The 20,851-nt window shown below is 44.7% G+C and overlaps 1 protein-coding gene across 2 annotated transcripts in view; it reads right to left on the reverse strand.

The window, feature by feature from the left end:
- Positions 1-20,851, reverse strand: part of AP2B1 (adaptor related protein complex 2 subunit beta 1) — a 214,419-nt gene that overhangs the window by 50,320 nt on the left and 143,248 nt on the right. For both annotated transcript variants that reach the window (XM_073665457.1, XM_073665456.1), the window contains exons 6-12: positions 6,006-6,196; positions 5,687-5,908; positions 4,526-4,646; positions 2,505-2,600; positions 2,267-2,382; positions 1,996-2,161; positions 1,273-1,371 (exon numbers count right to left, since the gene is read on the reverse strand). In XM_073665457.1, the coding sequence (XP_073521558.1) occupies positions 1,273-1,371; positions 1,996-2,161; positions 2,267-2,382; positions 2,505-2,600; positions 4,526-4,646; positions 5,687-5,908; positions 6,006-6,196 (1,011 nt within the window). The remainder of the gene's footprint in view (positions 1-1,272; positions 1,372-1,995; positions 2,162-2,266; positions 2,383-2,504; positions 2,601-4,525; positions 4,647-5,686; positions 5,909-6,005; positions 6,197-20,851) is intronic.

The raw sequence follows: 20,851 nt of genomic DNA on the forward strand, positions 1-20,851 counted from the left end.
TCAGACTGCCCTCACCCACTTTTTTAGACCAAACAAGGGTGAGGTCTCTTTTAAAAAAGATCAAAATCTGTGTGCTTCTTATTGATGACGGAGCTTAAATGCTGATATTCAGATTACTAGAACCACTTATTAGCTGCGGCAGGGGGGCTGCAAGTACAAAACAGCTGGGCACAAATAGTTCCGAGAGAGGCAGTGCCTCCCAGCCCACGCTGCTCACTTCGTTCAATGTAAGAATATATGATCTACATGGAGCACGTCAGTGTGCACGGAGATCAAACTATTGCCACTGGCTCCATCTGTTTAGCAAAGAGTAAGTAATGGCTGGTTTAGAGTAGTCTATTAATTCATTAAAACAGCTGCTCAGAAGAGCTTTTTGGAATGGACTATATCAAAAGTAAGATTAAGTCTTGGATATTAACCCCTTCTCGCATTTGGACACAGCTGATGCTAACTATATTAAATAGCCAGCGTCTGTATTTAACAACCATAGCTGTTAACCATTTAGATACTGTTACTAGTCTCGGACAGTGGCATTTAAATGACGACCCGGCAGGTCAAGGCTTGCTGAAGGCCCCGGTCGCTGCCATCTTGGTCTCTCTCTGAAACTCAACAATATGCTGAGCTACAAAAGGAGACAGAGATTTTCACTATATACTGCAATTTGGTAGCATTGCAGTATAAAATATAAGCGATTAGATGATCGCATGTTGGAGTCTTCAATATAAAAGTATTCAAATACAGTATATTAACCTAATTGATAAACTCCGTAACGAGAAAAAAAAAATCAAAAATGACAGAATTTTGTTTTTTCGCTCTACCACCAACCCCTAAAAATCTGCAGTAAAAAGTGATCAAAGCATCATATGCACCTCAAAAATGGTACAACTGAAAAAGTTACCTTGTCGCACAAAAAAACAAGCCCTCACACATGGAAAAGTAAAAATGCTTTTAGCCTAAATTAGCTTCATTTGAGTTTCAGGTGTGTTCTTTGTCCCTTTGCTTTACACTACAGCTCTGCTCAAATGAAACTCAAATGAAGTTAATTTAGAATAAAAGCGGGCAATACGGCTAACATACAGTAAAAGATTGTAGCTATGGTCTAATGGACCAAAACTATAAATCAGCAGGAAAACTCAAGAAAAATATTAGTGACTCACATACTGTTTAACACCACAGGACATAGGATTTTGCTCTGGTACGTTTTCTATAGCAGATTGATTGCATCAATTCCTAGAGAATATAAGGATGAATGTGTTTATGTAGAAGTCATACCTGTGTAGCAAGGCTCAGGACTTGTTGTACCAGCTCTTGGGTCTCAGATGGCTTCTTCAAAAACAGTTTAACAATGGCAGTCAGAAGAGTCAGTTGCACCTAAGGGAAACCCGAAGAAAGTAAAAGCTACTTAAAAAAATGTTCCTGACATTATACAAAATTCTCAGTCACCATCTAAATCTTTTAATACTTCCCATTGCCTTCCAGCTAACTAGAGGACACAGTAAAGAGTGTAAAACTAAAAGAAAACCCCAGTATCCTATACAAAACCAAGACCACATAAATATAGGGAAAAAAATGTCTTAGCTACGTCTTAATAAAGAGATTAAAGGGAAACGATCATGTCCCAAAGAGCTATCTACCTGAAGATATGGGTTAATCTGTAGGTTAAAAGAGTTGTAAAGCCCAGCGTCTGCTGCACTGGAAGCCCAGCTGCTGGGAAGAAATGAACTATATTCCTCCTGGCAGCCTCCGGCTTTCAGTCATAGAGGTATGGCCGGTGGAGCTTCGATCACAGCTCAGTACATAGTGAGCAACGGCAGTAGACCCAGCTATGCTGTTCAGCTGTGTAACTGCTTGCATCCTGCGGTCACTGATTCTGAGAAAAACTGATCAATGGGGGGGGTGACAACTCTGTAAAAATGTTTATTGTAGCACAAACATTATTGAGTACCTCTTGGAGTGCCATCTACTAGTTTGGTTTCGTGCCCATAAACAACATACCTGTGTGCTTTCATCATGGAATCCTTCCAAAAAGCTCTCCAGCAACTCATCAGCATTATCTATACGCTCTGCATACTCTCCTACAATCCAGATCATGGCTGCCCGGGCATCAGGCTCATCTAAGGAATCCAAATTCTCACATAAAGTGGCAATGATGCTTTCATACCTGTCACAAATATGCAGGAAGACAAATGATTACATCTTCATAGACAGGCTTCACTTATGGCAAACCAAGCATACATCTATAAACTCACTACAACCACTAACTTACTTGTTAGGGTACTTGCGGAAGATGTCTCGGATGACAACAATAGCTTCTTGTACCACATAGTTGACTTTGGTCTGAATGAGGTCGAGGAGGGTGCTTACACAACGTTCTGCAGATTGCTGTAGGGAAGATTCAAGATGTTACTAGTGCATTTCCTTTGGATTCCATTCTTTATAGTAGGATGCAGGCTATATAAGAAAGGGGGAAAAGGCATAATGCATGCGGTAAAAAACTGACTTACTTCTACTTTGATGGCACATCTTCCAATGGCACGAACTGCTTTCCTAACAAAATCAACATCCACTTCAGTTGCATATTCTTTTAGTTCAGCTAACACCTGCAGAAAGGGAAAATGAAAACTAGGGCTTAATATAATATGTAATACTGCTAACTTGCATATAGTTACTCCAGCAATGGGATGGTCATCCAAATAAAGGTAGGTATGCACTTTATTGGTGATTTATACACCTACCAACACATTCATTCTACAAGCCATCTGGATATATAGGTTTTTGTAAAGAGGAGATAAGAAGCTGCCAGACATAGTGGTGGGCAATTAGATAGACACTTGTTACTCTCTGCAATGCCAGGTAATGATCTGCTAGACATGGCCTACAAACACTGTCTGCGGACATCATGTAAAATTGGTGGGACCAGCTCAATCTGTAACAATTTTGTAAGTTCATAGAACTTGTAGAGGATGTGTGCCCCTCTCAAGCTTGAGATCTGCAGTGACTCGGGTACATATACAATGCAAAACTTCATCATGTTTCGGGGAAAGTGATATTAATATGTCTTTTTCCTGCACTGTTTTGGTGTAACCTAGCAAATAGACTCAGCATTAGGCCCCATTCAAACTTACATGTCATAACTCGGATTACCCAGGGCCAGAGGCTCCTTCCTTGTCCCTAACGCTAGGGGAGCCGTAGTTATCCCTGGTCCCCAAATTACTTCTGATGGTGAAGACGCCGGGGCCACGTACCTTTCTGAACTCCTGAATCTGCCCTATAGCTGTCCCCCTCCTCCACCCAGGGAAGTGGGGCGTAATAGTGTATGTATATACACAAACCAGACCAACAAGGGAGGAAGTACAGTGATAAATGAAAATACTAAATCACACAAATATGCACTCACAGACAACAGAGGAACACCGGGGAGAAAAGGAAGAAAAACTAAATAGGAGAGGATGAGGATTTGCACACAGCCGAAACACCAAGCCATAGATCAACATCAACATTACCAACAACTGACACCTCCGCTCCACACCAGGCAGTATAAGACTAACACTGGCAATCCATATTGTCAGAGACCAATATATATAGGAGAGGGGAGTGGCCAATACTGAACAGCTGAGATCAAGCAGGGAAGCCTCAGAGACTAAGCTGAACAGTTTAACCCCTGCACTGCTAACAGAAACATGCACTGTTTAATATGAAGGTAAAGTGCTTCTAATTAGTGCAGGAGTACGTGAAATCAGATGCTGCGTCTTCAGGTCCTTTCTGCTGCAGTAAACCCGTGACATTACATTTCTTTCTCTGTATGATGGACTGTTTTCCATCAGTGCTGGATCCAATTTTTATCAGTTTCTGGTCCATGTGCCTGTTTTTACCACAATTGTGGGATCTGTTTTTCTGGTATGGATCAAATAAATAAGTTTCCAAGCTACTTATACCCATTAAACAGTAAAAAATTAGGACATTTGAGTGCCATTTGCTTTTTCACCGAAACATACACATGAATGGGCAAGTCTGATCTGTAGGATATGGCTCAGTGGTTCGTTGCTTTGCAGCACAGGGGTCCTGGGATCAAATCCCACCAAGGACCACTGCATGGTGTTTATACGTTTTCTCTGTGGTTTTCCTCTGGATACAATGGTGAATTTAGATTGTGAGACCAAAAGGAGACAGTGATGATTAGGTCTATAGAGCGCCATTAATTAGGATGGGGCTTTACAGACAATTGTAGAAAATCGGCTCATAAGAAAAAAATAAATAAAATCCATCAGCGAAAAACACGGATAGAAAACGCACATTAAACACGCATCTCTGAATGAGACCCTACCTTGTAAAACCATATGAACACAGCTTTTTAACACATATTAGAGCCAGGTTTTAGGCCTACCATTTTGCTTACGATTTCTTACTTACACAATAAAGCAAACTGATCAGACACTGATTTTTTTAATTTCATTTATCTCTAGCAAACTGTAGACTCTAGTGGAAGGCTTATAGGAAAAAGAAAAGGGAGCGCAGCAGCTCTAACCTGAGCAATGTTGGCCTGAGAGGCCAGTCGTATCATGATATCCAGCTTCTCCAATTTCACATAAATTGGATCATTGTATTTGACAAAGAACACCTTAATTTCTTGCTTCAGGATCTCTGGTCTGGTAACAAAACAAAAGCGATTATTAACCTTATATATGTGATAAATGGTGCACAATATAAAATATATATATTGCAAAGTCTCTTCATAATTGCTAAAATGCATCTGGCTAAATTTGTCAGAAGTGTTATGTTATTCCTCCTGGAAAAGTAGTACTAAAACAAAATAATGGGTGCTACAAATCCTCGTCAATGGGATAAGAAGTTTCTATACGGTTTCCCCTCATAGGTTTTCAGCGTCTCAAGTCCACACAGCAGCCTGTGATTGCGGTCATGTATTCTTCATTACAAAATGGTGAAATATGCAGTGTTGGAGCAAACTAGTAATAAACTGGAGATACCCATCATAGAACACATTCAAGAAAAATATATTTTTCTGAAAATACACTTTATACTGAAAAGAAGGCTTCTTCAGTCCAATCATTTTAGTAAAAATGGCAACATTGAAAAGCAGCCAGGCAACACATGAAATCCGAGATATAATACAGCTGCTAACAACAAGATCAAGTGGCTAGGCTTAGAAAACCAATTATAACTAACAATGGTCAAAAAAAGAAATTTTTCCATTGACACCACGATATATGTGTATGAAACCAATGGGGCCAGTTTGTCAAAGCTTTGAAAAGTCGCTAATTTTTTGTGCAACTAAATCTGCGACTTATGCCGTTTTCATGCCATCTTGGATGAGCTCTGCTGAAATGGGCGGAGTCGGGCAGGATTGGGCGTGGTCACATCCGCCCATGCGATTCATGAAAAGTGGCAGCAGTTTTTTTTTTTACACCAGAAATGCTACTTCAGTCTCTGACTGGAGTAGCATTTCTGGCGCGGCACATGCCAGTCAGAAGGAACACCAAATTCATTAAGTGGTGCATGCTTCTTAATGAATTTGGCGCCTCATCTACTCCATCAAGAATGGCCTAGCACGAGCGTCGTGTGCACTATGCCAATCTTGATGAATCGGCCCCAATGAGCCCACAGCAATATTTATAGAAAATACAATCACTCGCATTCTGACAATCTTGCCTTTTTTGGACAATCTTACCTTTTTTGGACAATGAGGTTGATATTTCTTAATGCCACATACTGAACTTCAGGCTCCCCAGAAAGCAGGGTAACCAGAGGAGGTGCCAACTTCTTCAGAAGCATAGTGTAGTAATCAGAGTCTTTAGGTAGCAGTTCTAGGAACTTCATCAAGACCTTAACAGCGGACAGAACTACTGCAGAGTTGGCATGAGACAGGCGAGGGGTGACACGTTCGCAGATGCTGAATGAAAGAAGAACTGGTTCAATACAAGAAAATTTGAGATCACGAGAAATGTCAGCTAAGAGCTAAGGAGAGTGAAGTCCAACATACTGCTCACCTCTGTGCCTCTCGCTCATCCTTGGGATTGTAGTTGGACAGACAGTCTAAAATAAAGATTTGGCCCCATTCTGTGCATTCGTTCAGTGCAGTCAGCAGTTTATTGATGTTTTGTGGGTTTAGGTCCAGCAGGTTACTATTTGGATGGGATTCGCTGATTTCAGACAGCGCAGCCACGGCATTGGCAACCACCTGGATAGAGAGAGGAGGGTATATGTATAGAAAGGTATATTCATTATATGACATTTAAGTGGTATATTATGCAAACCTAGACCACAATGTAAGACAGGAGCTTCCATGACAGCACTTCATAATTTTACTTATGTCCCTCGACAGAGATTGTGCAGGTAACAAAAAATTTAATTAAGTTTTCACATTTCTCTGACTCACTCAGGATACTTGTAGGCTAAAGCAAGTCTAGGATTTTCAGACGTGATGAAATGTCTTATTTAAACATAAAAGTCCCATATAGTAGCCCTTACAATAGAGTAGGACAGGTCGGCAATAGTAACAGATATGTACGGCAATTGCTCTGTCTGGATGTTAGGGATTTCTGCACAGTATTTGTAGAAGACATTTAGTACTAGCAAAGAGTGTAGAGTTTAATTAAAGAAAACAAAGCCAAAAAGAAGTCCATTATAAAGCTGGCCGTCATACTTCATTGGACGTCTTCTATACTCAAGTGTCTCCCATTGATAGATCAGTAGTCAAAGCCCAGACACAGCTATCTCAGAAAGCAGGATTTCAGGACGAGTGTCTGAAGGCTAGCAATGTGGATATCTCCAGACTTCACAGTGTGACAAATGAAAAGACACATTAGCTAAGCAGAGCGGCCGTTGCTTCTGAACACTACATGCGTATAAACTCAATTACATGCATTTCCCAGAGCTTTATACACATTTGTCTGATATAGCACCCTTTCACTTATACTCTCATCATGTCTGGAGTATCAACCGTCATGTGAAATGAGGTCTTTTTCGGACTTACAATTCAGGTGAACGGGAATCTGTGATGTTGGAGATTCGTACATATTTCCTGGTAATACATAACTTTTGTGCCCACCAGTCATCAGAAGCATTACTTTCCTCATACAGGTGTGTTCTTCCTTACCTTTCCACATGAGTCAACATACTCTGATGTGTGTCACAAGGATGACCAAGCATTTTACCAAGAAAAACACTCACATTTTGTGATACTCTGGCATGAGAGGTCTATGGTAAATGAGTCTGTGTGGCCATCCAGTGGTTGTAGTATGAATTGCAGTCCTACGTGAAACTAAGGATGGACACATATGTAGGAATATTTTGTGTTCTTTCAATTGCTTTCCTGGAGAAAGGTGGAGTAAGACGCTGCACTATTAAAATGTAGTGCGTTAAGAAACACAGAGAATTTTGGACATACAAAACTTCTTAGCAAAAAAAAAAAGGGACAAATTAAAGAAAGGGAGTCCTGTTGTGCAGTGTGCAAGATGAGGTGCTAGATGCCCTCTAGCCTAAGTACACGTAGCTGCGGGGGCACAGTTTTTGAAGCACATGGATTTGTCGAGCTTCAGGCGGACCTTCCACTCTGGGACTGAAAAGTGATCATACACTTTTAATGTATAGGTACACTACCTGGTTTAGTGAGTCGGCCTCCCTATGCCTCCTCTGCTCAGATTGGCGGTTCTTTCCTCCTACTTCAAAAGATGGCAGCTTTGGTGGCATGAGGAGTGCAGGTGTAAATACAAACTATACTTTTCCTATCACACAGCACAGAAAATACTTTTAATGAACCAGAAAAAACACCAGAACCTCAAAATTCACAGGTAATTGTGGACCATGACAAACACAGTACAACTGTACACCAATCTGCAGCCATCTAATGAAAGTGTGCCCATGTTACATAATCTAATAGGTGTGTTCCGGTTAGAGTATTGCGGCGCTTCCAGATAAGATCCAGTAGGTTTTTTCATCCAGAATTTATTTTTCAAAAGAATATAAAATATAGAATAGCAAGATACAACGCGTTTCGACTCATTGCAGAGTCTTCCTCAGGTATAATTTTATAATCCTATATCTAGAACTACCCTTCCTTATATACACCTCTAAACTAAAAAGGTGAAATAGTGACCCGTCTGGTTCCTTAATCACATTAATTGAACAAGTTTGTGCGAATAATTGGTTGCCACACCAATTATTAGCACAAACTTGTTCAATTAACGTGATTAAGGAACCAGACGGGTCACTATTTCACCTTTTTAGTTTAGAGGTGTATATAAGGAAGGGTAGTTCTAGATATAGGATTATAAAATTATACCTGAGGAAGACTCTGCAATGAGTCGAAACGCGTTGTATCTTGCTATTCTATATTTTATATTCTTTTGAAAAATAAATTCTGGATGAAAAAACCTACTGGATCTTATCTGGAAGCGCCGCAATACTTTAACCAGAACACACCTATTTGATTAACTGCCTTAACAGGATCTTCCTATATGGAAGCCTGATTCTTCTGGTAAAGCGTGCTGCATGCCAAATAAAGACTCCATAAGCCTCAAAAGTTCTATTGTTATGTGAATTTCAAGACTTCTGCAAGGATATTCCTATATGGAGGCCTGATTTTCCTGGCAAAGTGTGCTGCAAGCCAAATGAAGACTCTGTAAGTCACAGGAGTCATATCACTATTAAATGCTGAATCTCAAGACTTCTGCAAGGTGAGCAGTATTCAGTTACCGCACCTTTCACTACTTTTTTGAGTAATATTGCACTTAGATCTGCGCCGTTCCTTTTTCCATTTTCTCTTTCTAGAAGCTGAGACACAGCTATATTCAAAATGTTACATAATCTGAACTAACGTCTTGGGCACTATTCACACATTACACGCCATATGATTTCATGCTGAAGTATAACATTACCATAGTAAGTAATACACATTTTTATGGTGTAATTAAAATGGAACCTGGCAGGAAGATTAACCATCCCTCTCACCAAATGCTCTGGCAATGAAAAATCGTGTTTTGAAGTTGTGCCTGGAAGTGCATTGGGGCATGACGATGCCATTCTATACTTCACTGTCTGATTGATAGGTCAGTGGATGTCTAACGGCACAAAAGACCAGTCAATCAGCTTAGGTTAGGTGATGCCAAGTAAGAAATACAGCATGAGGCGGAGAAGCTAGAAGTGTATCGTTACGCCCCCATGCACTTCCCTTCCAGATATAACTTCAAAATGTGATTTTTGGCTGCTGTAGCAGTGTTTTAGGGTCATAAAAATGGCTTATTTTTTAAAAGGTGTACACAATCATATTCATGGTTTGCAGGGGGAAGGGGTGGCGGTGAGTTTCAGTTGTTGCAGGAGAACTTGCAGTAGAATGTCTGCACCTGCCTATAGCTCGTGTGTTATGAGCTCCTATGTGTGTTATGAGCTCGTGTGTGTGTGTGTGTGTGTGTGTGTGTGTGTGTGTGTTATGAGCTCCTGTGTGTGTGTGTGTGTGTGTGTGTTATGAGCTCCTGTGTGTGTGTGTGTTATGAGCTCCTGTGTGTGTGTGTGTGTGTGTGTGTTATGAGCTCCTGTGTGTGTGTGTTATGAGCTCCTGTGTGTGTGTGTGTGTGTTATGAGCTCCTGTGTGTGTGTGTGTTATGAGCTCCTGTGTGTGTGTGTGTTATGAGCTCCTGTGTGTGTGTGTGTGTGTTATGAGCTCCTGTGTGTGTGTGTGTGTGTGTGTGTTATGAGCTCCTGTGTGTGTGTGTTATGAGCTCCTGTGTGTGTGTGTGTGTTATGAGCTCCTGTGTGTGTGTGTGTGTGTGTGTGTGTGTGTGTGTGTGTGTGTGTGTGTTATGAGCGCCTGTGTGTTATGAGCTCCTCTGTGTGTGTGTGTGTGTGTTATGAGCTCCTCTGTGTGTGTGTGTGTTATGAGCTCGTGTGTGTGTGTTATGAGCTCGTGTGTGTGTGTGTGTGTGTGTTATGAGCTCGTGAGTGTGTGTGTGTTATGAGCTCCTGTGTGTGTGTTATGAGCTCGTGTGTGTGTGTGTGTGTGTGTGTGTGTGTGTGTTATGAGCTCCTGTGTGTGTGTTATAGGCTCGGTGTGTGTGTGTGTGTTATGAGCTCCTGTGTGTGTGTGTTATGAGCTCCTGTGTGTGTGTGTGTGTGTGTGTGTGTTATGAGCTCCTGTGTGTGTGTGTGTGTGTGTTATGAGCTCCTGTGTGTGTGTGTGTGTGTTATGAGCTCCTGTGTGTGTGTGTGTGTGTTATGAGCTCCTGTGTGTGTGTTATGAGCTCCTGTGTGTGTGTTATGAGCTCCTGTGTGTGTGTTATGAGCTCCTGTGTGTGTGTTATGAGCTCCTGTGTGTGTGTTATGAGTTCCTGTGTGTGTGTGTGTGTGTGTGTTATGAGCTCGTGAGTGTGTGTGTGTTAGGAGCTCGTGTGTGTGTGTGTGTGTGTGTGTGTGTGTGTGTGTTATGAGCTCCTGTGTGTGTGTTATAGGCTCGGTGTGTGTGTGTGTGTTATGAGCTCCTCTGTGTGTGTGTGTGTTATGAGCTCCTGTGTGTGTGTGTTATGAGCTCCTCTGTGTGTGTGTGTTATGAGCTCCTCTGTGTGTGTGTGTGTGTGTGTGTGTGTTATGAGCTCCTGTGTGTGTGTGTGTGTTATGAGCTCCTGTGTGTGTGTGTGTGTGTGTGTTATGAGCTCCTGTGTGTGTGTGTGTGTTATGAGCTCGTGTGTGTGTGTTATGAGCTCCTGTGTGTGTGTGTTATGAGCTCCTGTGTGTGTGTTATGAGCTCCTGTGTGTGTGTTATGAGCTCCTGTGTGTGTGTTATGAGCTCCTGTGTGTGTGTTATGAGCTCCTGTGTGTGTGTGTGTGTGTGTTATGAGCTCCTGTGTGTGTGTGTGTGTTATGAGCTCCTGTGAGTGTGTTATGAGCTCGTGTGTGTGTGTTATGAGCTCGTGTGTGTGTGTGTGTGTGTTACGAGCTCCTGTGTGTGTGTGTGACGAGCTCCTGTGTGTGTGTGTGTGTGTTATGAGCTCGTGTGTGTGTGTGTGTGTGTGTGTGTGTGTGTGTTATGAGCTCCTGTGTGTGTGTGTGTGTGTGTTATGAGCTCCTGTGAGTGTGTGTGTTATGAGCTCCTGTGTGTGTGTGTGTGTTATGAGCTCGTGTGTGTGTGTGTGTGTGTTATGAGCTCCTGTGTGTGTGTGTTATGAGCTCCTGTGTCTGTTATGAGCTCCTGTGTGTGTGTGTGTTATGAGCTCCTCTGTGTGTGTGTGTGTTATGAGCTCCTCTGTGTGTGTGTGTGTGTGTTATGACCTCCTCTGTGTGTGTGTGTGTGTGTTATGAGCTCCTGTGTGTGTTATGGGCTCGTGTGTGTGTGTGTGTTTGTTATGAGCTCCTCTGTGTGTGTGTGTTATGAGCTCCTGTGTGTGTGTGTGTGTGTGTGTGTGTGTGTTATGAGCTCCTCGGTGTGTGTGTGTGTGTGTGTGTGTTATGAGCTCCTGTGTGTGTGTGTTATGAGCTCGTGTGTGTTATGAGCTCGTGTGTGTTATGAGCTCGTGTGTGTTATGAGCTCGTGTGTGTGTGTGTTATGAGCTCCTCCGTGTGTGTGTGTGTTATGAGCTCGTGTGTGTGTGTGTGTGTTATGAGCTCGTGTGTGTGTGTGTTACGAGCTCCTGTGTGTGTGTGTGACGAGCTCCTGTGTGTGTGTGTGTGTGTTATGAGCTCCTGTGTGTGTGTGTGTGTGTGTGTTATGAGCTCCTGTGTGTGTGTGTGTGTGTGTGTTATGAGCTCCTGTGCGTGTGTGTGTGTGTTATGAGCTCCTGTGCGTGTGTGTGTTATGAGCTCCTGTGTGTGTGTGTGTTATGAGCTCGTGTGTGTGTGTGTGTGTGTGTTATGAGCTCCTGTGTGTGTGTGTTATGAGCTCCTGTGTCTGTTATGAGCTCCTGTGTGTGTGTGTGTTATGAGCTCCTCTGTGTGTGTGTGTGTTATGAGCTCCTCTGTGTGTGTGTGTGTGTGTTATGACCTCCTCTGTGTGTGTGTGTGTGTGTTATGAGCTCCTGTGTGTGTTATGGGCTCGTGTGTGTGTGTGTGTGTGTGTGTTTGTTATGAGCTCCTCTGTGTGTGTGTGTTATGAGCTCCTCGGTGTGTGTGTGTGTGTGTGTGTGTGTGTTATGAGCTCCTCGGTGTGTGTGTGTGTGTGTTATGAGCTCCTGTGTGTGTGTGTTATGAGCTCCTGTGTGTGTGTGTTATGAGCTCCTGTGTGTGTGTGTTATGAGCTCGTGTGTGTGTGTTATGAGCTCGTGTGTGTGTGTTATGAGCTCGTGTGTGTGTGTTATGAGCTCGTGTGTGTGTGTTATGAGCTCGTGTGTGTGTGTTATGAGCTCGTGTGTGTGTGTTATGAGCTCGTGTGTGTGTGTTATGAGCTCCTGTGTGTGTGTTATGAGCTCCTGTGTGTGTGTTATGAGCTCCTGTGTGTGTGTTATGAGCTCCTGTGTGTGTGTTATGAGCTCCTGTGTGTGTGTGTGTTATGAGCTCCTGTGTGTGTGTGTGTTATGAGCTCCTGTGTGTGTGTGTGTTATGAGCTCCTGTGTGTGTGTGTTATGAGCTCCTGTGTGTGTGTGTGTGTGTTATGAGCTCCTGTGTGTGTGTGTGTGTGTGTTATGAGCTCCTGTGTGTGTGTGTGTTATGAGCTCCTGTGTGTGTGTGTGTGTGTGTGTGTTATGAGCTCCTCTGTGTGTGTGTGTTATGAGCTCCTGTGTGTGTGTGTGTGTGTGTGTGTTATGAGCTCCTGTGTGTGTGTGTGTTATGAGCTCCTGTGTGTGTGTTATGAGCTCCTGTGTGTGTCTGTGTTATGAGCTCCTGTGTGTGTGTGTTATGAGCTCCTGTGTGTGTGTGTGTTATGAGCTCCTGTGTGTGTGTGTGTTATGAGCTCCTGTGTGTGTGTGTGTTATGAGCTCCTGTGTGTGTGTGTTATGAGCTCCTGTGTGTGTGTGTATGTGTTATGAGCTCCTGTGTGTGTGTGTATGTGTTATGAGCTCCTGTGTGTGTGTGTGTTATGAGCTCCTGTGTGTGTGTGTGTGTGTGTGTGTTATGAGCTCCTGTGTGTGTGTGTGTTATGAGCTCCTGTGTGTGTGTGTGTGTGTGTTATGAGCTCCTGTGTGTGTGTGTGTGTTATGAGCTCCTGTGTGTGTGTGTGTGTGTGTGTATGAGCTCCTGTGTGTGCGTGTGTGTGTGTGTTATGAGCTCCTGTGTGTGTGTGTGTGTGTTATGAGCTCCTGTGTGTGTGTTATGAGCTCCTGTGTGTGTGTGTGTGTGTTATGAGCTCCTGTGTGTGTGTGTGTGTGTTATGAGCTCCTGTGTGTGTGTGTGTGTTATGAGCTCCTCTGTGTGTGTGTTATGAGCTCCTCTGTGTGTGTGTGTGTGTTATGAGCTCCTCTGTGTGTGTGTGTTATGAGATCCTCTGTGTGTGTGTGTGTGTGTTATGAGCTCCTCTGTGTGTGTTATGAGCTCCTCTGTGTGTGTGTGTTATGAGCTCCTCCGTGTGTGTGTGTTATGAGCTCCTCCGTGTGTGTGTTATGAGCTTGTGTGTGTGTGTGTTATGAGCTCGTGTGTGTGTGTGTTATGAGCTCCTGTGTGTGTGTGTTATGAGCTCGTGTGTGTGTGTGTTATGAGCTCCTGTGTGTGTGTGTGTGTTATGAGCTCCTCTGTGTGTGTGTGTGTTACGAGCTCCTGTGTGTGTGTGTGTGTGTATGTTATGAGCTCCTGTGTGTGTGTGTGTGTGTGTGTGTGTGTTATGCGCTCCTGTGTGTGTGTGTGTGTGTGTTATGAGCTCCTGTGTGTGTTATGAGCTCCTGTGTGTGTTATGAGCTCCTGTGTGTGTGTGTGTGTGTTATGAGCTCGTGTGTGTGTTATGAGCTTGTGTGTGTGTGTGTGTGTGTTATGAGCTCCTGTGTGTGGGTGTGTGTGTGTGTGTTATGAGCTCCTGTGTGTGTGTGTTATGAGATCCTGTGTGTGTGTGTTATGAGCTCCTGTGTGTGTGTGTTATGAGCTCCTGTGTGTGTGTGTGTGTTATGAGCTCCTGTGTGTGTGTGTGTGTGTTATGAGCTCCTGTGTGTGTGTGTGTGTTATGAGCTCCTGTGTGTGTTATGAGCTCCTGTGTGTGTGTGTGTGTTATGAGCTCGTGTGTGTGTGTGTGTGTGTGTGTGTGTGTGTTATGAGCTCCTGTGTGTGTGTGTGTGTGTTATGAGCTCCTGTGTGTGTGTGTGTTATGAGCTCCTGTGTGTGTTATGAGCTCCTGTGTGTGTGTGTGTGTGTGTGTTATGAGCTCCTGTGTGTGTGTGTGTGTTATGAGCTCCTGTGTGTGTTATGAGCTCCTGTGTGTGTGTGTGTGTTATGAGCTCGTGTGTGTGTGTGTGTGTGTGTGTGTGTTATGAGCTCCTGTGTGTGTGTGTGTGTGTGTGTGTTATGAGCTCCTGTGTGTGTTATGAGCTCCTGTGTGTGTGTGTTATGAGCTCCTGTGTGTGTGTGTGTTTTATGAGCTCCTGTGTGTGTGTGTGTGTTATGAGCTCCTGTGTGTGTGTGTGTGTTATGAGCTCCTGTGTGTGTGTGTATGTGTTATGAGCTCCTGTGTGTGTGTGTGTTATGAGCTCCTGTGTGTGTGTGTGTTATGAGCTCCTGTGTGTGTGTGTGTGTTATGAGCTCCTGTGTGTGTGTGTGTGTGTGTGTGTTATGAGCTCCTGTGTGTGCGTGTGTGTGTTATGAGCTCCTGTGTGTGTGTGTGTGTTATGAGCTCCTGTGTGTGTGTTATGAGCTCCTGTGTGTGTGTGTGTGTGTGTGTGTGTGTTATGAGCTCCTCTGTGTGTGTGTGTGTGTGTGTGTGTGTATGAGCTCCTGTGTGTGTGTGTGTGTGTGTGTTATGAGCTCCTCTGTGTGTGTGTGTGTTATGAGCTCCTCTGTGTGTGTGTGTGTTATGAGCTCCTCTGTGTGTGTGTTATGAGCTCCTCTGTGTGTGTGTGTTATGAGATCCTCTGTGTGTGTGTGTGTGTTAGGAGCTCCTCTGTGTGTGTTATGAGCTCCTCTGTGGGTGTGTGTTATGAGCTCCTGTGTGTGTGTGTGTGTTATGAGCTCCTCCGTGTGTGTGTTATGAGCTCGTGTGTGTGTGTGTTATGAGCTCGTGTGTGTGTTATGAGCTCCTGTGTGTGTGTGTGTGTGTTATGAGCTCCTCTGTATGTGTGTTATGAGCTCCTGTGTGTGTGTGTGTGTGTGTGTTATGCGCTCCTGTGTGTGTGTGTGTGTGTTATGAGCTCCTGTGTGTGTTATGAGCTCCTGTGTGTGTTATGAGCTCCTGTGTGTGTTATGAGCTCCTGTGTGTTATGAGCTCCTGTGTGTGTGTGTGTGTGTGTTATGAGCTCGTGTGTGTGTTATGAGCTCCTGTGTGTGTGTGTGTGTGTGTGTGTGTGTTATGAGCTCCTGTGTGTGTGTGTGTGTGTGTGTTATGAGCTCGTGTGTGTGTGTGTGTGTGTGTGTGTGTTATGAGCTCCTGTGTGTGTGTGTTATGAGCTCCTGTGTGTGTGTGTTATGAGATCCTGTGTGTGTGTTATGAGCTCCTGTGTGTGTGTGTTATGAGCTCCTGTGTGTGTGTGTGTGTTATGAGCTCCTGTGTGTGTGTGTGTGTTATGAGCTCCTGTGTGTGTGTGTGTGTTATGAGCTCCTGTGTGTGTGTGTGTGTTATGAGCTCCTGTGTGTGTTATGAGCTCCTGTGTGTGTGTGTGTGTGTTATGAGCTCGTGTGTGTGTTATGAGCTCCTGTGTGTGTGTGTGTGTGTTATGAGCTCCTGTGTATGTGTGTGTGTGTGTGTGTTATGAGCTCCTGTGTGTGTGTGTGTGTTATGAGCTCCTGTGTGTGTGTGTGTGTTATGAGCTCCTGTGTGTGTGTGTGTGTGTGTGTGTTATGAGCTCCTGTGTGTGTGTGTTATGAGCTCCTGTGTGTGTGTGTGTGTGTTATGAGCTCCTGTGTGTGTGTGTTATGAGCTCCTGTGTGTGTTATGAGCTCCTGTGTGTGTGTGTGTGTGTGTGTGTGTTATGAGCTCCTGTGTGTGTGTGTGTGTGTGTGTGTGTGTGTGTGTGTTATGAGCTCCTGTGTGTGTGTGTTATGAGCTCCTGTGTGTGTGTGTTATGAGATCCTGTGTGTGTGTTATGAGCTCCTGTGTGTGTGTTATGAGCTCCTGTGTGTGTGTGTGTGTTATGAGCTCCTGTGTGTGTGTGTGTGTTATGAGCTCCTGTGTGTGTGTGTGTGTTATGAGCTCCTGTGTGTGTGTGTGTGTGTGTTATGAGCTCCTGTGTGTGTGTGTTATGAGCTCCTGTGTGTGTTATGAGCTCCTGTGTGTGTTATGAGCTCCTGTGTGTGTGTGTTATGAGCTCCTGTGTGTGTGTGTTATGAGCTCCTGTGTGTGTGTGTTATGAGCTCCTGTGTGTGTTATGAGCTCCTGTGTGTGTGTGTTATGAGCTCCTGTGTGTGTGTGTTATGAGCTCCTGTGTGTGTGTGTTATGAGCTCCTGTGTGTGTGTGTGTGTGTGTTATAAGCTCGTGTGTGTGTGTGTGTGTGTGTGTGTGTGTTATGAGCTCCTGTGTGTGTGTGTGTGTGTGTTATGAGCTCCTGTGTGTGTGTGTGTGTTATGAGCTCCTGTGTGTGTGTGTGTGTGTTATGAGCTCCTGTGTGTGTGTGTGTGTGTGTTATGAGCTCCTGTGTGTGTGTGTGTGTTATGAGCTCCTGTGTGTGTGTGTGTGTTATGAGCTCGTGTGTGTGTTATGAGCTCCTGTGTGTGTGTGTTATGAGCTCCTGTGTGTGTGTGTGTGTTATGAGCTCCTGTGTGTGTGTTATGAGCTCCTGTGTGTGTGTGTGTTATAAGCTCCTCTGTGTGTGTGTGTGTGTGTGTGTTATGAGCTCCTGTGTGTGTGTGTGTGTGTGTGTTATGAGCTCCTGTGGGTGTGTGTGTGTGTGTGTGTGTGTTATGAGCTCCTGTGGGGGTGTGTGTTATGAGCTCCTGTGTGTGTGTGTTATGAGCTCCTGTGTGTGTGTGTGTGTGTGTTATGAGCTCCTGTGTGTGTGTGTGTGTGTGTGTGTTATCAGCTCCTGTGTGTGTGTGTGTGTGTGTTATGAGCTCCTGTGTGTGTGTGTGTGTGTGTGTTATGAGCTCCTGTGTGTGTGTGTGTGTGTGTGTTATGAGCTCCTGTGTGTGTGTGTGTGTTATGAGCTCCTGTGTGTGTGTGTGTGTGTGTTATGAGCTCCTGTGTGTGTGTGTGTGTGTGTGTGTTATGAGCTCCTCTGTGTGTGTGTGTGTGTTATGAGCTCCTGTGTGTGTGTGTGTGTTATGAGCTCCTGTGTGTGTGTGTGTGTTATGAGCTCCTCTGTGTGTGTGTTATGAGCTCCTCTGTGTGTGTGTGTGTGTGTGTGTGTGTTATGAGCTCCTGTGTGTGTGTGTGTGTTATGAGCTCCTGTGTGTGTGTGTGTGTTATGAGGTCCTCTGTGTGTGTGTTATGAGCTCCTCTGTGTGTGTGTGTGTGTGTGTGTTATGAGCTCCTCTGTGTGTGTGTGTTATGAGCTCCTCTGTGTGTGTGTGTGTGTGTTATGAGCTCCTCTGTGTGTGTGTGTTATGAGCTCCTCTGTGTGTGTGTGTGTGTGTGTTATGAGCTCCTCTGTGTGTGTGTGTTATGAGCTCCTCTGTGTGTGTGTGTGTGTTATGAGCTCCTCTGTGTGTGTGTGTTATGAGCTCCTCAGTGTGTGTGTGTTATGAGCTCCTCTGTGTGTGTGTGTTATGAGCTCCTCTGTGTGTGTGTGTGTGTGTGTGTGTGTGTGTGTGTTATGAGCTCCTGTGTGTGTGTGTGTGTTATGAGCTCGTGTGTGTGTGTGTGTGTGTGTGTGTGTTATGAGCTCGTGTGTGTTATGAGCTCGTGTGTGTGTGTGTGTTATGAGCTCCTGTGTGTGTGTTATGAGCTCCTGTGTGTGTGTTATGAGCTCCTGTGTGTGTGTTATGAGCTCCTGTGTGTGTGTTATGAGCTCCTGTGTGTGTGTTATGAGCTCCTGTGTGTGTGTTATGAGCTCCTGTGTGTGTGTGTTATGAGCTCCTGTGTGTGTCTTATGAGCTCCTGTGTGTGTCTTATGAGCTCCTGTGTGTGTGTTATGATCTCCTGTGTGTGTGTGTTATGAGCTCCTGTGTGTGTGTGTGTGTGTGTGTGTTATGAGCTCCTGTGTGTGTGTGTGTGTGTGTTATGAGCTCCTGTGTGTGTGTGTGTGTGTGTGTGTGTTATGAGCTCCTGTGTGTGTGTGTGTGTGTGTGTTATGAGCTCCTGTGTGTGTGTGTTATGAGCTCCTCTGTGTGTGTGTGTGTGTGTTATGAGCTCCTCCGTGTGTGTGTGTGTGTGTGTGTGTGTTATGAGCTCGTGTGTGTGTGTGTGTGTTATGAGCTCCTGTGTGTGTGTGTGTGTGTGTGTTATGAGCTCCTGTGTCTGTTATGAGCTCCTGTGTGTGTGTGCTATGATCTCCTCTGTGTGTGTGTGTTATGAGCTCCTCTGTGTGTGTGTTATGATCTCCTCTGTGTGTGTGTTATGAGCTCCTCCGTGTGTGTGTGTGTGTTATGAGCTCGTGTGTGTGTGTGTGTGTGTGTTACGAGCTCCTGTGTGTGTGTGTGTGTGTTATGAGCTCCTATGTGTGTGTGTGTGTGTGTTATGAGCTCCTGTGTGTGTGTGTGTTATGAGCTCCTGTGTGTGTGTGTGTGTTATGAGCTCGTGTGTGTGTGTGTGTGTGTTATGAGCTCCTGTGTGTGTGTGTGTGTGTGTGTGTGTTATGAGCTCCTGTGTCTGTTATGAGCTCCTGTGTGTGTGTGCTATGATCTCCTCTGTGTGTGTGTGTTATGAGCTCCTCTGTGTGTGTGTTATGATCTCCTCTGTGTGTGTGTTATGATCTCCTCTGTGTGTGTGTGTGTTATGAGCTCCTCTGTGTGTGTGTTATGAGCTCCTCTGTGTGTGTGTGTGTGTTATGAGCTCCTCTGTGTGTGTGTGTGTGTGTTATGACCTCCTCTGTTTGTGTGTGTGTGTGTTATGAGCTCCTCTGTGTGTGTGTGTGTGTGTTATGAGCTCCTGTGTGTGTTATGGGCTCGTGTGTGTGTGTGTGTGTGTTTGTTATGAGCTCCTCTGTGTGTGTGTGTTATGAGCTCCTGTGTGTGTGTGTGTGTGTGTGTTATGAGCTCCTCGGTGTGTGTGTGTGTGTGTTATGAGCTCCTGTGTGTGTGTGTTATGAGCTCGTGTGTGTTATGAGCTCGTGTGTGTTATGAGCTCCTGTGTGTGTGTTATGAGCTCCTGTGTGTGTGTGTGTGTTATGAGCTCCTGTGTGTGTGTGTGTTTTATGAGCTCCTGTGTGTGTGTGTGTGTTATGAGCTCCTGTGTGTGTGTGTTATGAGCTCCTGTGTGTGTGTGTGTGTGTGTTATGAGCTCCTGTGTGTGTGTGTTATGAGCTCCTGTGTGTGTGTGTGTGTTATGAGCTCCTGTGTGTGTGTGTGTATGTGTTATGAGCTCCTGTGTGTGTGTGTATGTGTTATGAGCTCCTGTGTGTGTGTGTATGTGTTATGAGCTCCTGTGTGTGTGTGTATGTGTTATGAGCTCCTGTGTGTGTGTGTGTTATGAGCTCCTGTGTGTGTGTGTGTGTGTGTGTTATGAGCTCCTGTGTGTGTGTGTTATGAGCTCGTGTTTGTGTGTGTGTGTGTGTGTGTGTGTTATGAGCTCCTGTGTGTGTGTGTGTTATGAGCTCCTGTGTGTGTGTGTGTGTGTTATGAGCTCCTGTGTGTGTGTGCGTGTGTGTGTGTTATGAGCTCCTGTGTGTGTGTGTGTGTGTTATGAGCTCCTGTGTGTGTGTTATGAGCTCCTGTGTGTGTGTGTGTGTTATGAGCTCCTCTGTGTGTGTGTGTGTGTGTGTTATGAGCTCCTGTGTGTGTGTGTGTGTGTTATGAGCTCGTGTGTGTGTGTTATGAGCTCCTCTGTGTGTGTGTGTGTGTTATGAGCTCCTCTGTGTGTGTGTTATGAGCTCCTCTGTGTGTGTGTGTGTGTGTGTGTTATGAGCTCCTCTGTGTGTGTGTGTTATGAGATCCTCTGTGTGTGTGTGTGTGTGTTATGAGCTCCTCTGTGTGTGTTATGAGCTCCTCTGTGTGTGTGTGTTATGAGCTCCTCCGTGTGTGTGTTATGAGCTCCTCCGTGTGTGTGTTATGAGCTCCTGTGTGTGTGTGTGTGTGTGTTATGAGCTCCTCTGTGTGTGTGTGTGTGTTATGAGCTCCTCTGTGTGTGTGTGTGTGTTATGAGCTCCTCTGTGTGTGTGTGTGTTATGAGCTCCTCTGTGTGTGTGTGTGTGTGTTATGAGCTCCTCTGTGTGTGTGTGTGTTACGAGCTCCTGTGTGTGTGTGTGTGTGTGTGTGTGTGTATGTTATGAGCTCCTGTGTGTGTGTGTGTGTTATGAGCTCCTGTGTGTGTGTGTGTGTGTGTGTTATGCGGTCCTGTGTGTGTGTGTGTGTGTTATGAGCTCCTGTGTGTGTTATGAGCTCCTGTGTGTGTTATGAGCTCCTGTGTGTGTTATGAGCTCCTGTGTGTGTTATGAGCTCCTGTGTGTGTTATGAGCTCCTGTGTGTGTGTGTTATGAGCTCCTGTGTGTGTGTGTGTGTTATGAGCTCCTGTGTGTGTGTGTGTGTTATGAGCTCCTGTGTGTGTGTGTGTGTGTGTGTTATGAGCTCCTGTGTGTGTGTGTTATGAGATCCTGTGTGTGTGTGTTATGAGCTCCTGTGTGTGTGTGTGTTATGAGCTCCTGTGTGTGTGTGTTATGAGCTCCTGTGTGTGTGTGTGTTATGAGC

This window comes from Phyllobates terribilis, unplaced genomic scaffold (assembly GCF_046119375.1).
Source record: "Phyllobates terribilis strain yellow unplaced genomic scaffold, ASM4611937v1 Scaffold_2__4_contigs__length_985480577, whole genome shotgun sequence".
NCBI classification, from domain to species: Eukaryota; Metazoa; Chordata; class Amphibia; order Anura; family Dendrobatidae; genus Phyllobates; species Phyllobates terribilis.